Genomic DNA, 15,209 nt, shown 5'->3' on the forward strand with positions numbered 1-15,209 from the left:
ATCACTGAAGCCAACCTCCTTCTATTTGGTCAACAGCACCAAAACCAAAACTTCTAATATCAGGTATTTATTTTTATAGATGTTTCACCTCTCATACTGAAGGAGATATAAATGTGGTCATAAAATCATTAAACTAATATAGTAATGTGCCAAGTGTAGAGGTAAAGGCACCTCTAATTGTTTGCTTTGGGTGCAATTCCTGATTCCTATTTTTTTTTTTGGGAAACAAAACCCTAACTTATAAACACTTCAAAAATTAGTGTACAACCCCCTCTGCGAGTTTCCACATTTCTCTTCCATTCTAGAAAATCATATATAAATAATTTTAACCAATTATTGAACATTGACATTTTAACCTTTCTTTCTGCTCAGTACATTTGTTACACAGGATGAGCCTCAGGCATCAGATGTTGATAGAGTGAGCATGTTTCTTGCACAGTGGCTTGTCCTTCTTGGAGAAGAAAGTCTGACCCTCCAAACTGTCACTACAAACCTGAAATAGAATCAAAAAGAAAAGATCATCCAAATTCAGATGAATTACACCATTAACTATTCAGAATGCCAAATCATGGTATTGTCCTATGCATGAGTATATTCAAAGAATAAGAATGATTACCTTTTTCTTAGGGATACTCCTTTTGATGCAATACTAATGGTTGATGTACGCTTAACCTTCTTTAAGTCAACAGGTTCATAGCTGGGAGCAGAGTTAGGATCAGCATTGATCTGGGCTTGTTTTGTTTTGGGTCATACAATATTAGTAGGTGATACAATATTAGCAGGCAATACAAGGTCTTTTTATCAAAAGCACTCTTGCTGCTTCAGAAATACAGCCCATTCCTGTATGGCCCTTCAGTGCCTGCTCTGAGGAAGTAAACATCAAGGGTTAAATGCTACGACACACGCCTGCAGTCCAGGCCAACTCCTCTGGACTGGTGCCAAAGGCTCACAATATCAACACACCTTCCAAATAACTGGGAAAGTGCTTTTTGTTTGGGCTCAGAGGACTAAAAGAGGTTATAGCTGTTAAGTCCCATCTTGGCCAGGCTAGCACACGCACTGCTACCATGGATTTGTTTAAAATGTAGACTAGCTTCACTTACTGAGCATACAAAGCAAGTGTCATGCCAAGTGTGGCCCAGGGCTTCAAGAAACCTGTCTCCAGCTTCAATGGGGAATTCACAGCCACGGCACATAGTACCAAACAGAGCATAATAATCTGCAAACAAATGCAAACAGATTTTAAACATGAAGCATAGGCAGAAAATCAAGACTGACCCTTCAAAACCTTTGTGTTTTTCTTCCAGTGGCAGGGGGTTTGCACTTGTGGAGTTTTATAATACTTGGTAGACTGAATAGAGTTCCTAGATCCAAAGGCTGGAACGTCCTCCTTTCCTTGCTAGTTCAGTTCTCATCCCCCCCTCCTTATCCTTTCAAGGCAGCCATGCTTCCATCTTCCTGGTGTTTCATTTCCTTGAGATCAACAGCACGCTCGAGGGGGAAAATGCACTCCTGGCAGAGCACCTGCACGGGTGCTCCTTATGTCCTCTCTGGCTCAGCCTTGAAAGCACAACCTGGCTGTTTACACCACAGACCTTCGTGGCAACTGATGAGCACTTGCCTACATTCTGGTACAGTATTTTCCTCAGACTATGCTACACAAAATTTTGCAATCATTAGGCTTCTGTCCTAAACAGAGGCCAGCAATTTGGATCAAGTCAGAACAGTTTTCTAGTCATCGTCTCCTACAAAGACATGACACAGTTTATCACGTGGGTTTAAAAAAAAAATCCAAACAAACAAAAAACCACAAAAAAACCCCATAAAACACCAGAAAACTCAACCAAAACCAACCAACTAACAAGAACCCAGAGGCTTTAGGCCAGGTATTTGTTTCATTTAACTCCAAGTATCAGCAGGGTGCCCAGACAGTGATCAGTGACTGGAATCACTGAAGAGTATTCACACCATTCACTTTTAGGCACTGGAGTGACTCGAGCCTCCAGAGGCTTCCCCAGAGTCAGCAGAGAAAGGCTTCTCCAGCCATCTCAGAGAGCAGGGACCAAAACGAGAGGCACTGAACTGTGCATATATCCCCACTGACTGCAGAGCTTGAAGAAGAGAGAGCAGGGCACACTAGCAAGATAAAATACATGTCTGAAGCTGAGTGGGAGGCACCGACAGCCACCCCCATCCTCACGTTCTTGGTGTGTGACACTTTATTCTCTGTGCATAGAGCCATCTCAGGAGCTAAAAGCTAACACAGCCCTTTGCTGCCCACCTGTACAGACCTGAATTTCACCCCAAGATGTCTGGTCTTTTCCACTTGTTTCAACTCTCAGATACCCCATTCTAAGTAGGAAATGTAGTTTGGGTTTGTGGTGTTTTTTTTCTGGTTGTTTTGTTTTGTTCTGTTTTGTTTTTTCTCTGCATGGAAGACAACAGCATTAATGCTGTAGTGTGAGAATTTGGGATCAGCACGCTACCATGGCAAACACATAATGTCATGCAGCAGCATGTCTTCATAAGATGAACTACAGACACAGCAACAACCATAATGAAGCTTTGCACTCCATCCTGAATAGTAACACTCTGCCTCCGACAGGGAAATTAGATGCCAGAGGTTGTTTTCAAGGACACTTACAAGGAGTGGCAAGCAGGGTACAAGGAGATTTTGTTTCTCTCCTAGATTATACAGATCAGCTGAAGCTCTGGTCCTTAGTGCAGCAGAGCCAACAGAGGCTTATCACATGTCAAGTCCAAGAGAAAAGTCCTGTTTGGTTTAGTTAGACAGTGTTTTTATGATGACCTCAAAAAGCATCATCACAGGAACACAAGTGCTATGGAAAAGCAAAGCCTCCAATGGCTGCCAGTGGCAAGAAACAGTTTCACCAATTGTCTTCATTAGTCCATGCTACTGAGATGAATTTACAACTGCTTAAGCAGAAGACAGACAAGAAAAATGTCAAATGGTAGAACACATCTGTGCAAAAGCCCTGAAGGACATGGTCTCATGAGCATTCTGCTTCAGCTCTTTGCATTCCTGTTCGTACAGGATCTTTTACTGATAATTTCCTGGTGCCAGTAGTTAAAGCCTTTTGTACGTTGGTCTGTGGCTTGTGTTGATAAGTTTATTGGCTTTTCTTCTGAAGAAAGGGCAATAGATAAGGCAGAATGAAGGGCATCAGCTTTCTTTTGCTTTTGCATGCTTGAACTGCGATACCACGGAAGCCTTCCAAGGCAGACTTCTCACACAGTCACATATCAATGCTTCCTGCACACAGCATTTTCAAAACCAGGTTACTAACTCTGCACTTCAAAAAAGTTCAAAGTTGTAGATATCTGCACTCTAATTTAATTTTAGCATCAACATCCAAACCCATAACATTTTACAGATGATAACCCCTTAATACTAATAACTGATGTCATTAATTTCAAATACATATTGGAAATCAGAACTCTCCTTTGCACTAGGAAGAAAGAAATTTGGCAATGACATTTCCTCTTTATTTCTTTAAAGTTAGTCATAGACTCTTAACTCCAGCTGGACTGAAAGTCTTTGAAGAATGAACAGATCTCAAATTAACCTCTAGTTAGAGAGCCAGGGCCATTACAATGCATCACTGCCAATAACACTCCACAGAACGTCTACATTAACTTGTGCTAGCAACTTTCTATCTCAGAAATAAACTCTGTGAAAAGTGTAGTATTCTTGACATTTTATCCCAGTGTTTCCTGCTTACAGTATAGAAATGTGTGGGTTTGTGCACCCAAGTTGTAACAGTAGCCCAAATCAATGCACCTCATAACATACCGGTCATTTGGTGGCAGGAACAAGAATTCAGTATTAGCAGAACAAACCTGATCATGAGCTTTCCACCCAAAGGGGAGTTATTGATTCCTCCAGTACTATTTTTGAATCATCAGATGGTTTCGAGATTAGGGGCTTCAGATTGCCACAGGATGAAATTTCACCGTGCTGTCACTCTGGAGGATGCTGCTCATGTATCTGTTTCCTCTGCTACTCCACGAACTCAATAGGAGCAGCACGTTACCCTGCTTGTGTCACTGAGTTAGCAATAACCTACTGCGCCCTTTTGTATCTGCCAACACTTCATTAAAGCTGCTCTGACAGAGAATTTTGGATAAATTTTGCCTGCCTGGATCATCCTTTCAGTACCTAGCACTCTCCATGGTGCCCACTGCAATCAATTGTGGGATCAATCCAGAAGGAAATCTTAGCTTCAAACAGGTCACTAGGATTTCATGATAAATCTCTTCCTGGTCAATCTACTTCCACCTGTAGTTAAACTACAATGCTTCTCACAATAGAAAGAAAAGGACAGAAAAGGTCTGTGTGATGGTTCTAACATGGATGTAAACAACACACAGTGTGAAAACAGACAATTTTGATGCAATTTTGTTTATTTTCCATTTCATGGGCATTCTTTATAAATACTATCTATTTCTTTCCTAGCCCCAAAATGTACAGGGAAAGTTTTAAGTAAACTAGGAAACCAACAAAAATAAAAACTGTTCACATTGATAAAAAAGGTAGAATTATTAGCTGGAAGTGCTAAAGACAAAACCAGAATCCCTCTGGACTTTTAAGGCACATCTTTCATGTAATATTGCTCATCAGGCTCTCAAGTGCTCTATTTCTATCACTGTATTTTTCCATGTTTTTTTATCTCAAGCTTATGTTCAACACATGTTATCCCTGATCCTGCAGAAAACTTTGTGGGCAGACTGTTTACTCTTGGAAGTCCCTCTCAGCCGTGAATAAGGCTATTCAGAGTAAGACACATCACTCCACTGGCTTTTGCTTGTTTAATAAATAAGCAGATTTACATAAACTCCAGATTATTTTAAAGGCAACCAGAAAGTCAGCCTTGACACTTTGCTGTATCACTGATGCCTGCAGCTGAGGGCTTAATAGGAACAACACGTAGAACCAGTGACAAGAAGTTTGCTCCTGTCAAAGCTGATAAAATTCTCACCAAAAGGAATTCTTTCCCAAACTTATTAAGCTCTGCTGCCCTGCACAGCCACAGTAACCTTTGGTTGTGTTGCTTCTTACCCGTCTCACAGTAGGGATCACCATCTTCTAAGTGGAAGACGTTATTGCGGATGGGGTTATGACAGGCCACACACACGAAGCAGGAAACGTGCCAAGTTTGTTTCAAAGCATTTATTACTTCCTGTGGGGATCAGAAAAAGTGTTACTAAGACTTTATTCTGATGTGATGACTAGATTGTGGTGACCACGCCTCCACACTTGATTCACTTCAGTAACGGTTTGCTTCCTACTGCTACTTAGAAAATGGGTTTTGCACATAATTTCTGCTGATGTTTAACTTAATGAGATGCTTTATTTATGGCACATCTCCTTATCTGTCTTAATCAACCTTTCATTTTTTGCAAAGTTTGATGTAGAATTGGACAGATTTAACAACTCATTTGTCCACCTGTTTTAATTAGGATCTCATCCACAATGGTCCTGTGAAATAAGAAAAGCAGCATCGCCAACGTCTCCTCAAGTCTGTGAATAGTTAACCAGAAGACACGACAAACAAAATTATGACTGCTCTGTGTTGTTCTGGAAGATGCTGCAGTGCCAAATATGACTTGAGCATTGCTCTGCCAGAGCCCTGCGTGACCCAGGTTCCACAGGAGTGCAGACATGCTGCTGTCTGCAGCAGAGCAGCGGAGGATCGGCTGGCAGGCTCACAGCAGCAACGCCAGTGCCGAGGAGGATAAAGCATCTTTCTATCCACACCACCACTGGGAACAGTGCACTACTTCACATCTAGCCAACCAGACTGTTCTGCAGTGCTTGGCTTGGCTAAGGAGGATTACACTATCTTCTTTTGCTTTTCTCACCCTTTAGTTCTGTAAAAAGCTGACAATTAAAAGCATTTTGCTCAAGAAAAATCTAGTAATCAAGACAGCTACAGAACAGCTTTGTGAAACGGGAGCTGAAGTTGGCAGAGCCAAGGAGACTACAGCATCTTTTCTCAAAGACACTGAAAAGGCTCAACATATAAAGAGCCAAAAACATACTCTGTATGTGATAGGAGTTGAAAAGATATGTCAGAGTATGTTTGGAAGAATGTAAACGGGGAGAGATAAAAGGGAATTTCATTGCAGAGAAGCTCTGAACACTGTGGTTATTTTTCCCAATGAAAAGCAGGCCACTTGCTCATCACTTACCCCAAGGATCTTCCTTTGGCACTTTGAACACTCAGGGGCAAAGAACTTCTCATAGCAGACCTCGCAATACAGTGCCCCCTTCTCTTCCACAAATCCAATATAAGCCATGGAGGTTTTGCAGTGAGCACAATTAAACTCTTCTGGATGCCATGACTTTCCCAAAGCCACCAAAAAGGGTCCTCTGAATAGAAAGAAGGGATTTTGTCAGCAAATGCTCCTGGTTTGGCTCCTGCAAAAGCTGCTCTCTCCTCCCACGGGCTCTAAGAAAGCATCAAGTGTTGGCTGTAGCTTTTCCCATTGAACTCTCTCTCTAAACCACCTGACTGCAATAAATACTCATGGCTGCTAGGGAAAAGAAGAATAAGAAGGATGCTTCCTGTGTTCCTACTTATTTCCACCTATTGGAAAGAGAGATTTGACTCAGTGATACAATCAGCATTCTTTCAGCATGCATTTATATCGAGGCCAGTTGACTCCATTAAAAGCCAATAACATCAGTTTCTTTTGGAAAAAAAAAATTAATTACTGTCCTTACCCAACAAGTTTGTTAGAGGATAATTCATCCCAGTTGTTGGGGGATTGTTTGTTTATTTGTTTTGTTTTTTTTTTTAGGGAGTGGGGGGAAGCATGTTTGTCTGTGTCCTTTCCCCCCTCCCCTTTTCTCTTCAGAAGCAAAAGTAGGACTGTTTTCTCCAAATACACAGCCTCCTCTATTATTTGCAAAGACAAAATAATTATGCTTTTAATAGCATTTGTCTGGCTGATGCAACAAGGTTAACAGATGAGATAAACCTGCCCATTTCACAGTCAACAAAAGGTTCTCAGTTTGTAACTCATAAATCCTAGGTATATACCACTGTACTTGTGTTCATTTGAAAACATATTCAGCATGGTAATTTCTTTAATGAACATATTTGCTTTAATAAGGCCCCACCAATCCTCGAACTCCCAGAATTAAGGTTTCAGTTGAACTTTGTGATTCAAGTTACTCTTCCTCACCAGATTTCCCATTTTTGCAAGACCAATAAAGATACCATTCTTTCAGCCATCACATCACATCACATTTTTTCTGATCTAATACTTCACTGCAAAAAAAAAAGTGTAAGGTACTAATTTCGCCACCCTGTTGCTAAACATTTTTTTTTTAAATTTAGCAAGGTGCAAGAACACTTTTGTGTAAGGTAATATTTTCATATGAACAACAGAGAACAAAAAAAAACTTAACATTTGCTCCCAGGGTTAAACTTACTAAGACAGTGAGAACAGGTTTAGGCTAGATCTTAGGAAGAAGTTCTTTAGTATGAAGGTGGCAAGACTCTGGAATAGGCTGCCCAGAGAAGTCGTGGATGCCCCTCCCTGGAGGTGTTCAAGGCCAGGTTGGAAGAGGCTTTGAGCAACCCAGTCTAGTTGAGAGGTGTCCCTGTGCATGGCAGGGAGGTTGGATGAGATGATCTCTAGGGTCCCTTCCAACCTAGGCCAGTCTATGATTCCATAATAAAATTAGGATTAAGGAAGCAGAGGACAGAAGGCAACTTCACTGAGAGCAGAGGTAACTGTTTTAATTTCTCCTGCATTTTCTATGTATTGCTATGTATTTTCAACAGGATGAGAAGTCAAAGATAAGGGACTCAAACAGATTTAGGATGACTCACACATCTTCTGAGGTGATGAACACATTTAATGTCATTTTTTTCTATTCACCTCTGATCACCAGAGAGAAAGCAGTGAAAAACATCTCCTGGAGTGCAGCTCATGGCCCTTTAAGGAGGGAGCTGGGGTCGAGCTCTGCTCCCTGGCCCCCACTCCCAGCGGATGCCTGAGCAGTGCAAACACTGACCTAACCCGATACCCTCCCGCAGCTCTGCAAGCACCTTTTTACATCAATGCCCTTTCAGTTATGTACTGATCAAACAATACAAGCCCTTATGTACAACAAAGTGCTCTCAGTGCGCCTTGTCAGCACAGGCTAATTTAACAGATTCATTAACACGGGGCTGACACCGAAGAGGCTCTCCCAGCTCCAGGTAGGATTGAGTTTCTGGCCATCTGCAGGGAGATGCTGGGCTCAGCTAGCTCTGCAATGGAAAGCAAGCACACTAGCGACGGGAAGGGAAGGAATTTTTACAACATCTGCTGCATTTAGCTCTCCTGAGTTTACAACTCTGACATGTTGAGGTTAGCCATTCAGGACAGCACACAGGAACCCAGATGGATGGAGAACAGCCTGAGAGTGCATCTATAGGGTTTCTTGCCCAAAGTCCCCAGACAGCTGTGGCTGTGCCCTGCACAATGTCTCCGAGGTGTTCCATTAGCGGGCTGGCTCCTCGCACACACGTGTCCAGAAGAACGCTTTCTAAATACAATTTTACTTTTAATCAGGTCGTAGCTTAAACACATCAAGCTGATGCTGCAGCTTAATGATACCAGTGACTTAAAAGCTGTCCCAAAGCATTTGGAAGAAAGAAAAAAAATAATAAACACCTGCCATGTAAAATACACTAAAACTTGATATTCAGAACTTGGAGGTGTTCCTGGCCTCTGCATATTTTTGCACATGAAATGATAGCTTCCAGCAATGAAAGGTATTTATTTGCTGTATTCATCTGAAAAGGAGTTTAAAGCCCCAGTGTGAGGAAGGGAGCCACATGCCCACACTACTCGTGGAACCTGATGGGAAATATGTAGGATGTGAAATGCTAGGAAGATGGCTGCAGATGGCTTCATCCTTCCTTCCCCATTTAAAAACAAACAAAAATCCCACATGTCTCTGTCAACTAGAACATATTTGTAAAGGTGGCGCTAAAACCCCACGTTCCTTCCATCCAAAGATATGGGATGATCCAACTCAACAGTTGGCCATGAATGTGCCTCTATCCCAGGCTACTCTGACATCCTACGCATTTCTGAACCAACTTCTAACATCACCATCTAGACCCATGAACCCAGCTCGCAGATGGAGGTAAACAGTAGTATATTATTTTTTTTTTTAAAGGGATTCTGGTGTATACACAACAGTATTCACAGAGTCTTATGCCCCAAAGGATCACCAGGTACATAAATTTGGTAACGACCTACAGCATCTAGGGTCCAGCTCTAGCAATGATGGAAGGGCAAATGGGAAGGACAAGTAAGTAACATGGAGGGAATACAATCACAATTTCACTGTCTTTACCTTGTAACTAAATATAACTTCATCAGTATGGTCATGATGCATTAGTATGCCAATAGCCTACCTTCTCATGTGGTTTTTATGATGATAGTAAGCCAGAACTGCAATTTGGTGGTAGAGAGATCAAAAGGATTTCCACATCTGCTAAGTAAGCCTATCACTTTACAGTTAACCATACAGCAGTCTACACTCTTTTTCTCCTCACTTGAAAATGCCATGATGTATCATTATTGTATAGAAGATGCTGAAGAGAAGCACCATTCATCCATTTTCCATTTTGCCTTTAAAAACAATTAAGCTGCCTGAAAAGGTGACAAAGCCAACTCATCATTTACAAGCAGACACGCCAAAGAGTGTATTCTCAGTGGCAATCCAGGAGAAAACACATTTGGACTTCAAAGGAAGAGCCAACTCTGTGCACTGCAGAACTTGGTAAAACTGCCTGGGAACCAGAAGTCTTCAACAGGAAATGTCAGAAGTTTGTCAGACTGTCACAGAAAGTATATTGTAGGAAATTTAGTTTGCCTCCAGCTTTGGTTGTTTTAGATGTAGAAAGAAAAACTTACTTAAGGAAGCTTTGGAAAAAAATGGAATCTTCAGGCAATTACTGTATGAATAATTAAAGATATATAGAAAAGGTATAAGATGTCTCTAAGAAATGGTTTTGGCTCAACCAGCCATGGTTATTCTATGCCTGAGTGTAAAGTAACCAACTCCACAACGCATTTTGGCTTCAAAACAGCTGCACAATGCAATGTCACTCGATCCCTCTCCTACCTTTTCATAGGTAATGCTATCCACTAAGGGCATGAACTGTAATTATGCTAAAACTTGAATTAAAAATGCCATTGCAATCTTTCAGATCCACTGTATGCTGTGAACATGAAGGATATTTGGCATTGACTAATGCAAGTCAATTCATCCTCAAGTGAAACAATGTCTGCTTTTAATAATTGAGTCGGCATTTAACATAGGAAGAAATATAAGGATTCAAACATTATCAGCAAGTTACAAAGAAGTTAGATGTGGGTATCAGTTACTATTCATCAAGATGTGTCACAGTAGGTGACAACAGCTTAAGTACTGTCAAGCAGGGCTGTGTTAGTTTCTCCTCATGCATCCACTAAGGAGCAAAGGTTGCTCCGTAGACCAATACACTCCCCTGCTTAGAGGGTGCAGCTCATCCCCTTTTTAATGGGGACAGAGTGTGAAGTGTGAAGTAGCAGCAGGTGATGCAATGTCCGAGATGAAAGTCTGGCTGCTCAGGATTGATCTACAGACCACGTTGTGAGACTCCACAGCACAGCATCAGTGAACCCTGATGAACCACTGGTGCTGTGAAAGGCACTGAAATTTCCTACAAGAGAGATGCAGCATATAGCATATTTCCAATGCTCAGTTTTCTTTTAAACTGAAATTATAGTAACAAAAAGGAAAGTGCACGGTTGCTTGCTTACTATTTGCTAGATACAAATGCAAAGCCCAAGTAACAAAAAGGCCATAATACTAAAGACATTAGAATGATTATATAGGCCAGATTGTTCAACACATCAGATGTTTCTTATCCCAAAAGTGTGTAGACCTTTCTGATATTAGTCTTCCATTTTGCAGTGAAGCAAAATATGTAGATTAGAAAAGATGTGCACCTATGTTTGGTATAAGTTGTTTTGCTTCAAGGGGATTCAGAACATATATTTTTACTTCCTTGACATATACAACTGAACTAGGAAAAACTTCTCCAAAACATCACAGACCAGTTTGCAAAGAGTCCTCTAAAATTAACTCAATGTTAACTGAGCTGGTAGTCAACTATCAGAACAGAAATCTAATGGAATTAAATAAGCTGACTCAATTGACTCTTAGAAATCAAGTGATTTGAATTAGTTGCATCTTCTGATGTAGGTTCCAAGCCAGGCCTCAAGAGGCTGCAAAAAGTGATTACAGTTTCCTGGATGAGACAATCATGACTAATTGTCAGAAATCACTGAACAATGCAACAGAGATTTAATTCTTCCACCATATGAAATTCTGGCTAACAATAAGGATAGCTTAGGAGCTCATCAGAATTTATTTAACTTAATCTCATTTGGCAAACTTTTGTTTGTGTTGCTTAATCTTTTCTACCCATGTCATACAAGTCCAGGACACTAGCTACCATAATGCCCAAAGGCCAAGAAAGGCCAGCAAAGAGCCTGAAATCTAACATTGCAGGAAATCATTATTAATCCAGTCCTAGCAATTGTTAAACTTGTGTTCCTTCCTCTTCTTACATGGCTGGAGCCTGCTATTTTTCTTCTTCTCAATTAGAAACTATAGTTTATAAATCAAATTTGTGACAAGTCAGTCTTTATAAAACTATAGTCTCTGATTGGTTTCCAAATAGCTAATCTTCTCCATTTCATTGGAATGCATGTATAACTGAAAACTAAATTGCTTAGTTTTCTTTAGTTTTACTTTTGCTCTATTCCACCCAGCTTTCTGATTCTCTGTAAAACAGGCTGTAAGGCTGTGACCATTAGTAGTTCACAAGGTTTCTCCTCCATCAGTATTCTCATTCTCAGTTTTGCAGGAAAACAGTGTTCTGCATTGCTGAAATGAAGCCTTAAAACATGTGTGACTAAGGAATCAAAAACTATGAAAGCAAAACAAAGCCCTGCTATCAGAGAGCCTGCAGGATTAACAGAATCACAGAACGGTTTAGGTTGTAAAAGACCTTTAAGATCATCAAGTCAAACCCTAAACCCAGCGCTGTCAAGTCCACTGCTAAACTACGTCTCTAAGCACCACATCTACCTCCAGGGATGGTGATTCAGTCACTTCCCTGGACAGCCTCTTCCAGTGCTTGACAACACTTTCCATAAATTAATTTTTCCTACTATCTAATCTAAACCTCTCCTGGCACAACTTGAGGCCGTTTCCTCTTGTCCTATCATTTGTTACTTGGGAAGAGAGACTGACCCCCATCTTGCTGAAACCTCCTTTTAGGTAGTTGGAGAGAGTGAGGTGGTCTCCCTTCAGCTTTCTTTTCTCCAGGCTAAACAACCCCAGTTCCCTCAGCTGCTCCCCTTAATACTTGTTCTCTAGACCCTTCACTAGATTTGCTACCCTTGTCTGGACATGTTCCTGCACCTCAAATAACTTCTTTCGATGAGGGACCCCAAACTGCATACAGTATTCGAGATGCGGCCTCACCAGTGCCGAGTACAGGAGAATAATGACTTCCCTGGCCCTGCTGGCCACACTATTCCTGAGACAAGCCAGGATGCTGTTGGCCTCCTTGGCCACCTGGGCACACTGCGGGCTCCTGTTCAGGTCCAGGTCCTTTTCCACCTGGCACTTTCCAGCCACTCCTCCCCAAGCCTGTAGCGTTGCCTGGGGTTGTTGTGACCCGAGTGCAGGACCCGGCACTTGGCCTTGTTGAACTTCATACCGTTTGCCTCAGCCGATCAATCCAACCTGTCCAGGCCGCACTACGAAGCCTTTCGTCCCTCAAGCAGAACAACACATCGGCCTAATTTCCTGTCATCTGCAAACTTACCGAGGGTGCCCTCAATCCCCTCATCCAAATCATTGATAAAGATATTAAACAGAACTAGCCCAAAAACTGAACCCTGGGGAACACAACTTGTGACAGGCTGCCAACTGGATTTAACTCCATTCACTACCGCCTTTCGGGCCCATCCACCCAACTATGCTTTTTACCCAACGCATAGATACAAACCTGATGACTTGATTACAGTGTGCACACATGGGGGTACGCTTTCCTGCTGGAATATGCTCTGCCCTCTGAACCAACGTGTCTTGCTCATTTAGCTGAGGTGGTGTGGCAACTTTTTCACTTGGGGCAGTTGTTCCGGGTGGTTTAATACTGTTTGATGTCCATCCACTGGCAGGAGCTGGGGCAAGCGTGCCAAAAGCATTTAGAAGACCATCTTTCAGTACCAAGTAAGTTACCTTGAAATACGAGCAACCAGCAGCATTTGTCCAACGTCTTTGTCCAGTGTACACCTGCCTACTTAAAGGAACAAATTAAAAAGGGCTTATCTTCCCTTTCTCCCCTACTCAGTAAGTCCTATCTACTTTATGAAATGCCTGTGAAATAACATGGAAAGTTTTTGGCTAACTTGTAGAAGTAATGAACAAATTTCAACATACTAAAGAAGTCAGGCAGAAGAATACACGACCTGTGAAGGTACTATTTTGCTTTAGATACAAAAGCCGAAGCCAAGAATATCAGTGTATGAAGAGAGACAGAAGAATATGACATACCTATTCAAAATATTTTACAGTGAATGCAGTAGATCATACGTCATTACTAACGGATTAAACAAGAGTACACATTCAATACAACATGTATGGAATCTTAAAATACAGTACTGTATAAGGGAATCGTATTTCTAAATCGAATTTAAACACTAGACTAGATCACTAGGTACTGCCAGTCTGAAGCATTCAAAAGGCCACATTCACACCTTCTTTACAGAAGTTATGACACAAATAAAAACCTGCCATTTTCAGAAATGTATGCATCCACACACTTCAACTTGTGCTCAGGTTTTTAGTCACAGAACAGACGTAAGCTTTTACGGAGTAGGAAAAACGCATTTACAAAAATGAAAGGCACAGATGATACTGTTGCCAAGGGTAATGAAGAAACAAACAGTTCTGTGCTTTTCTTTCTCCTCTATTGATATATGTGCCTTGGTAACGTACAAGCTACAGCAACACGAGTTTATGGGAGTAGTTACTCCTGTCAAGTGGAGAATTCTTTTTCTTTTTCAAGTACACTAAAAAGAAAACACAATTCCGTAGCCTTTTGTTTGTAACCACAGGCAAGAGAAACCGTGAATGTTTACTCAGTGCTCTGGCTTTAGTGCAGCCATACTAAAACTTGTTAATCAAAAAGAAACTCAGAAAAAAAAAAATCAAGCAGTGAGTGACAAAGGCATCAGACAGCACAGGATGAATCTTGTGTTGCAATGATGCAGCTCTCCATCCCAAGGTCAGGGCATCAGGATGTAGCTTTGCAAAAAAAAACTGGTTTGTGGAGTGGCTAATCTTGTGCTAGTCTTCTCTGTTTCCTATCATCTTCTGGGGAAAAAATGAAAAATTGATCATCATTATTTTCCTTAATGTAATGCTGATCAGCCTTCACCCTACAGAAAAGCTGCAAATAACTTTCAGGCAAAACACTGTATGTCTTGCTCAAATGGAAGCAGCACACTAATTCACAGAGCAGATACATTTAAGCAACAGTAAATACACACCCAATTCAACAGAAATCCCAATCCATTGCTATTTACAGAATGAAGACAGCCACACACTACAGAATTTAACCAAAACAATACAGTGAACCTCAGGTAACAAAACGCCCCATTCCTCATGTGTATTTGTATGCTAAGGCAACACTGTTGGAAGAAAAATCCTTTTAAGCACCAATAGTTTTGTACTATAATTATGCTTAGTATTAACCCACAAGTATGGACTCAATACATGCTCCTGCTTGCTCTTTCTCTGTATGAAGAAAGCAATATAGTTCTACACCTCTTCTTGTCGAAGTTTAATTTCATCAAATTTTCTCAAATCAGGTCATTTCAAGACTGACATATCTGGAATCCTTTTCAATATCTGAAGTAACAAAAAGTACACCCGTTCATCAGGGCTTTTTTTTTTTTTTCCCTGCTGTGTTTGTGTTGTGTTGGCTTTTAGGGGTTTTGTGATTTGGATTTTTTTTTTTTTCTAATACAAGACTATTGGTTATATTTAATATGTAATTAATATGCAATATCTTGAAAAAATAACATCTTGGTTGCAGAAAAATTCAGAA

The 15,209-nt window shown here is 41.0% G+C and overlaps 1 protein-coding gene across 1 annotated transcript in view; it reads right to left on the reverse strand.

The window, feature by feature from the left end:
* Positions 1-403: 403 nt before the first annotated feature.
* PDLIM5 (PDZ and LIM domain 5) overlaps positions 404-15,209 on the reverse strand; it is a gene marked incomplete at its 5' end in the record, with an annotated part of 34,275 nt that continues 19,469 nt past the window's right edge. The window contains 5 exons of the mRNA XM_008942909.1: positions 404-493; positions 1,104-1,219; positions 5,081-5,201; positions 6,214-6,394; positions 13,104-13,278. Coding sequence (XP_008941157.1) covers positions 404-493; positions 1,104-1,219; positions 5,081-5,201; positions 6,214-6,394; positions 13,104-13,278 — 683 coding nt within the window. The remainder of the gene's footprint in view (positions 494-1,103; positions 1,220-5,080; positions 5,202-6,213; positions 6,395-13,103; positions 13,279-15,209) is intronic.

Source organism: Merops nubicus, unplaced genomic scaffold (genome assembly GCF_000691845.1).
Source record: "Merops nubicus isolate BGI_N331 unplaced genomic scaffold, ASM69184v1 scaffold2356, whole genome shotgun sequence".
NCBI classification, from domain to species: Eukaryota; Metazoa; Chordata; class Aves; order Coraciiformes; family Meropidae; genus Merops; species Merops nubicus.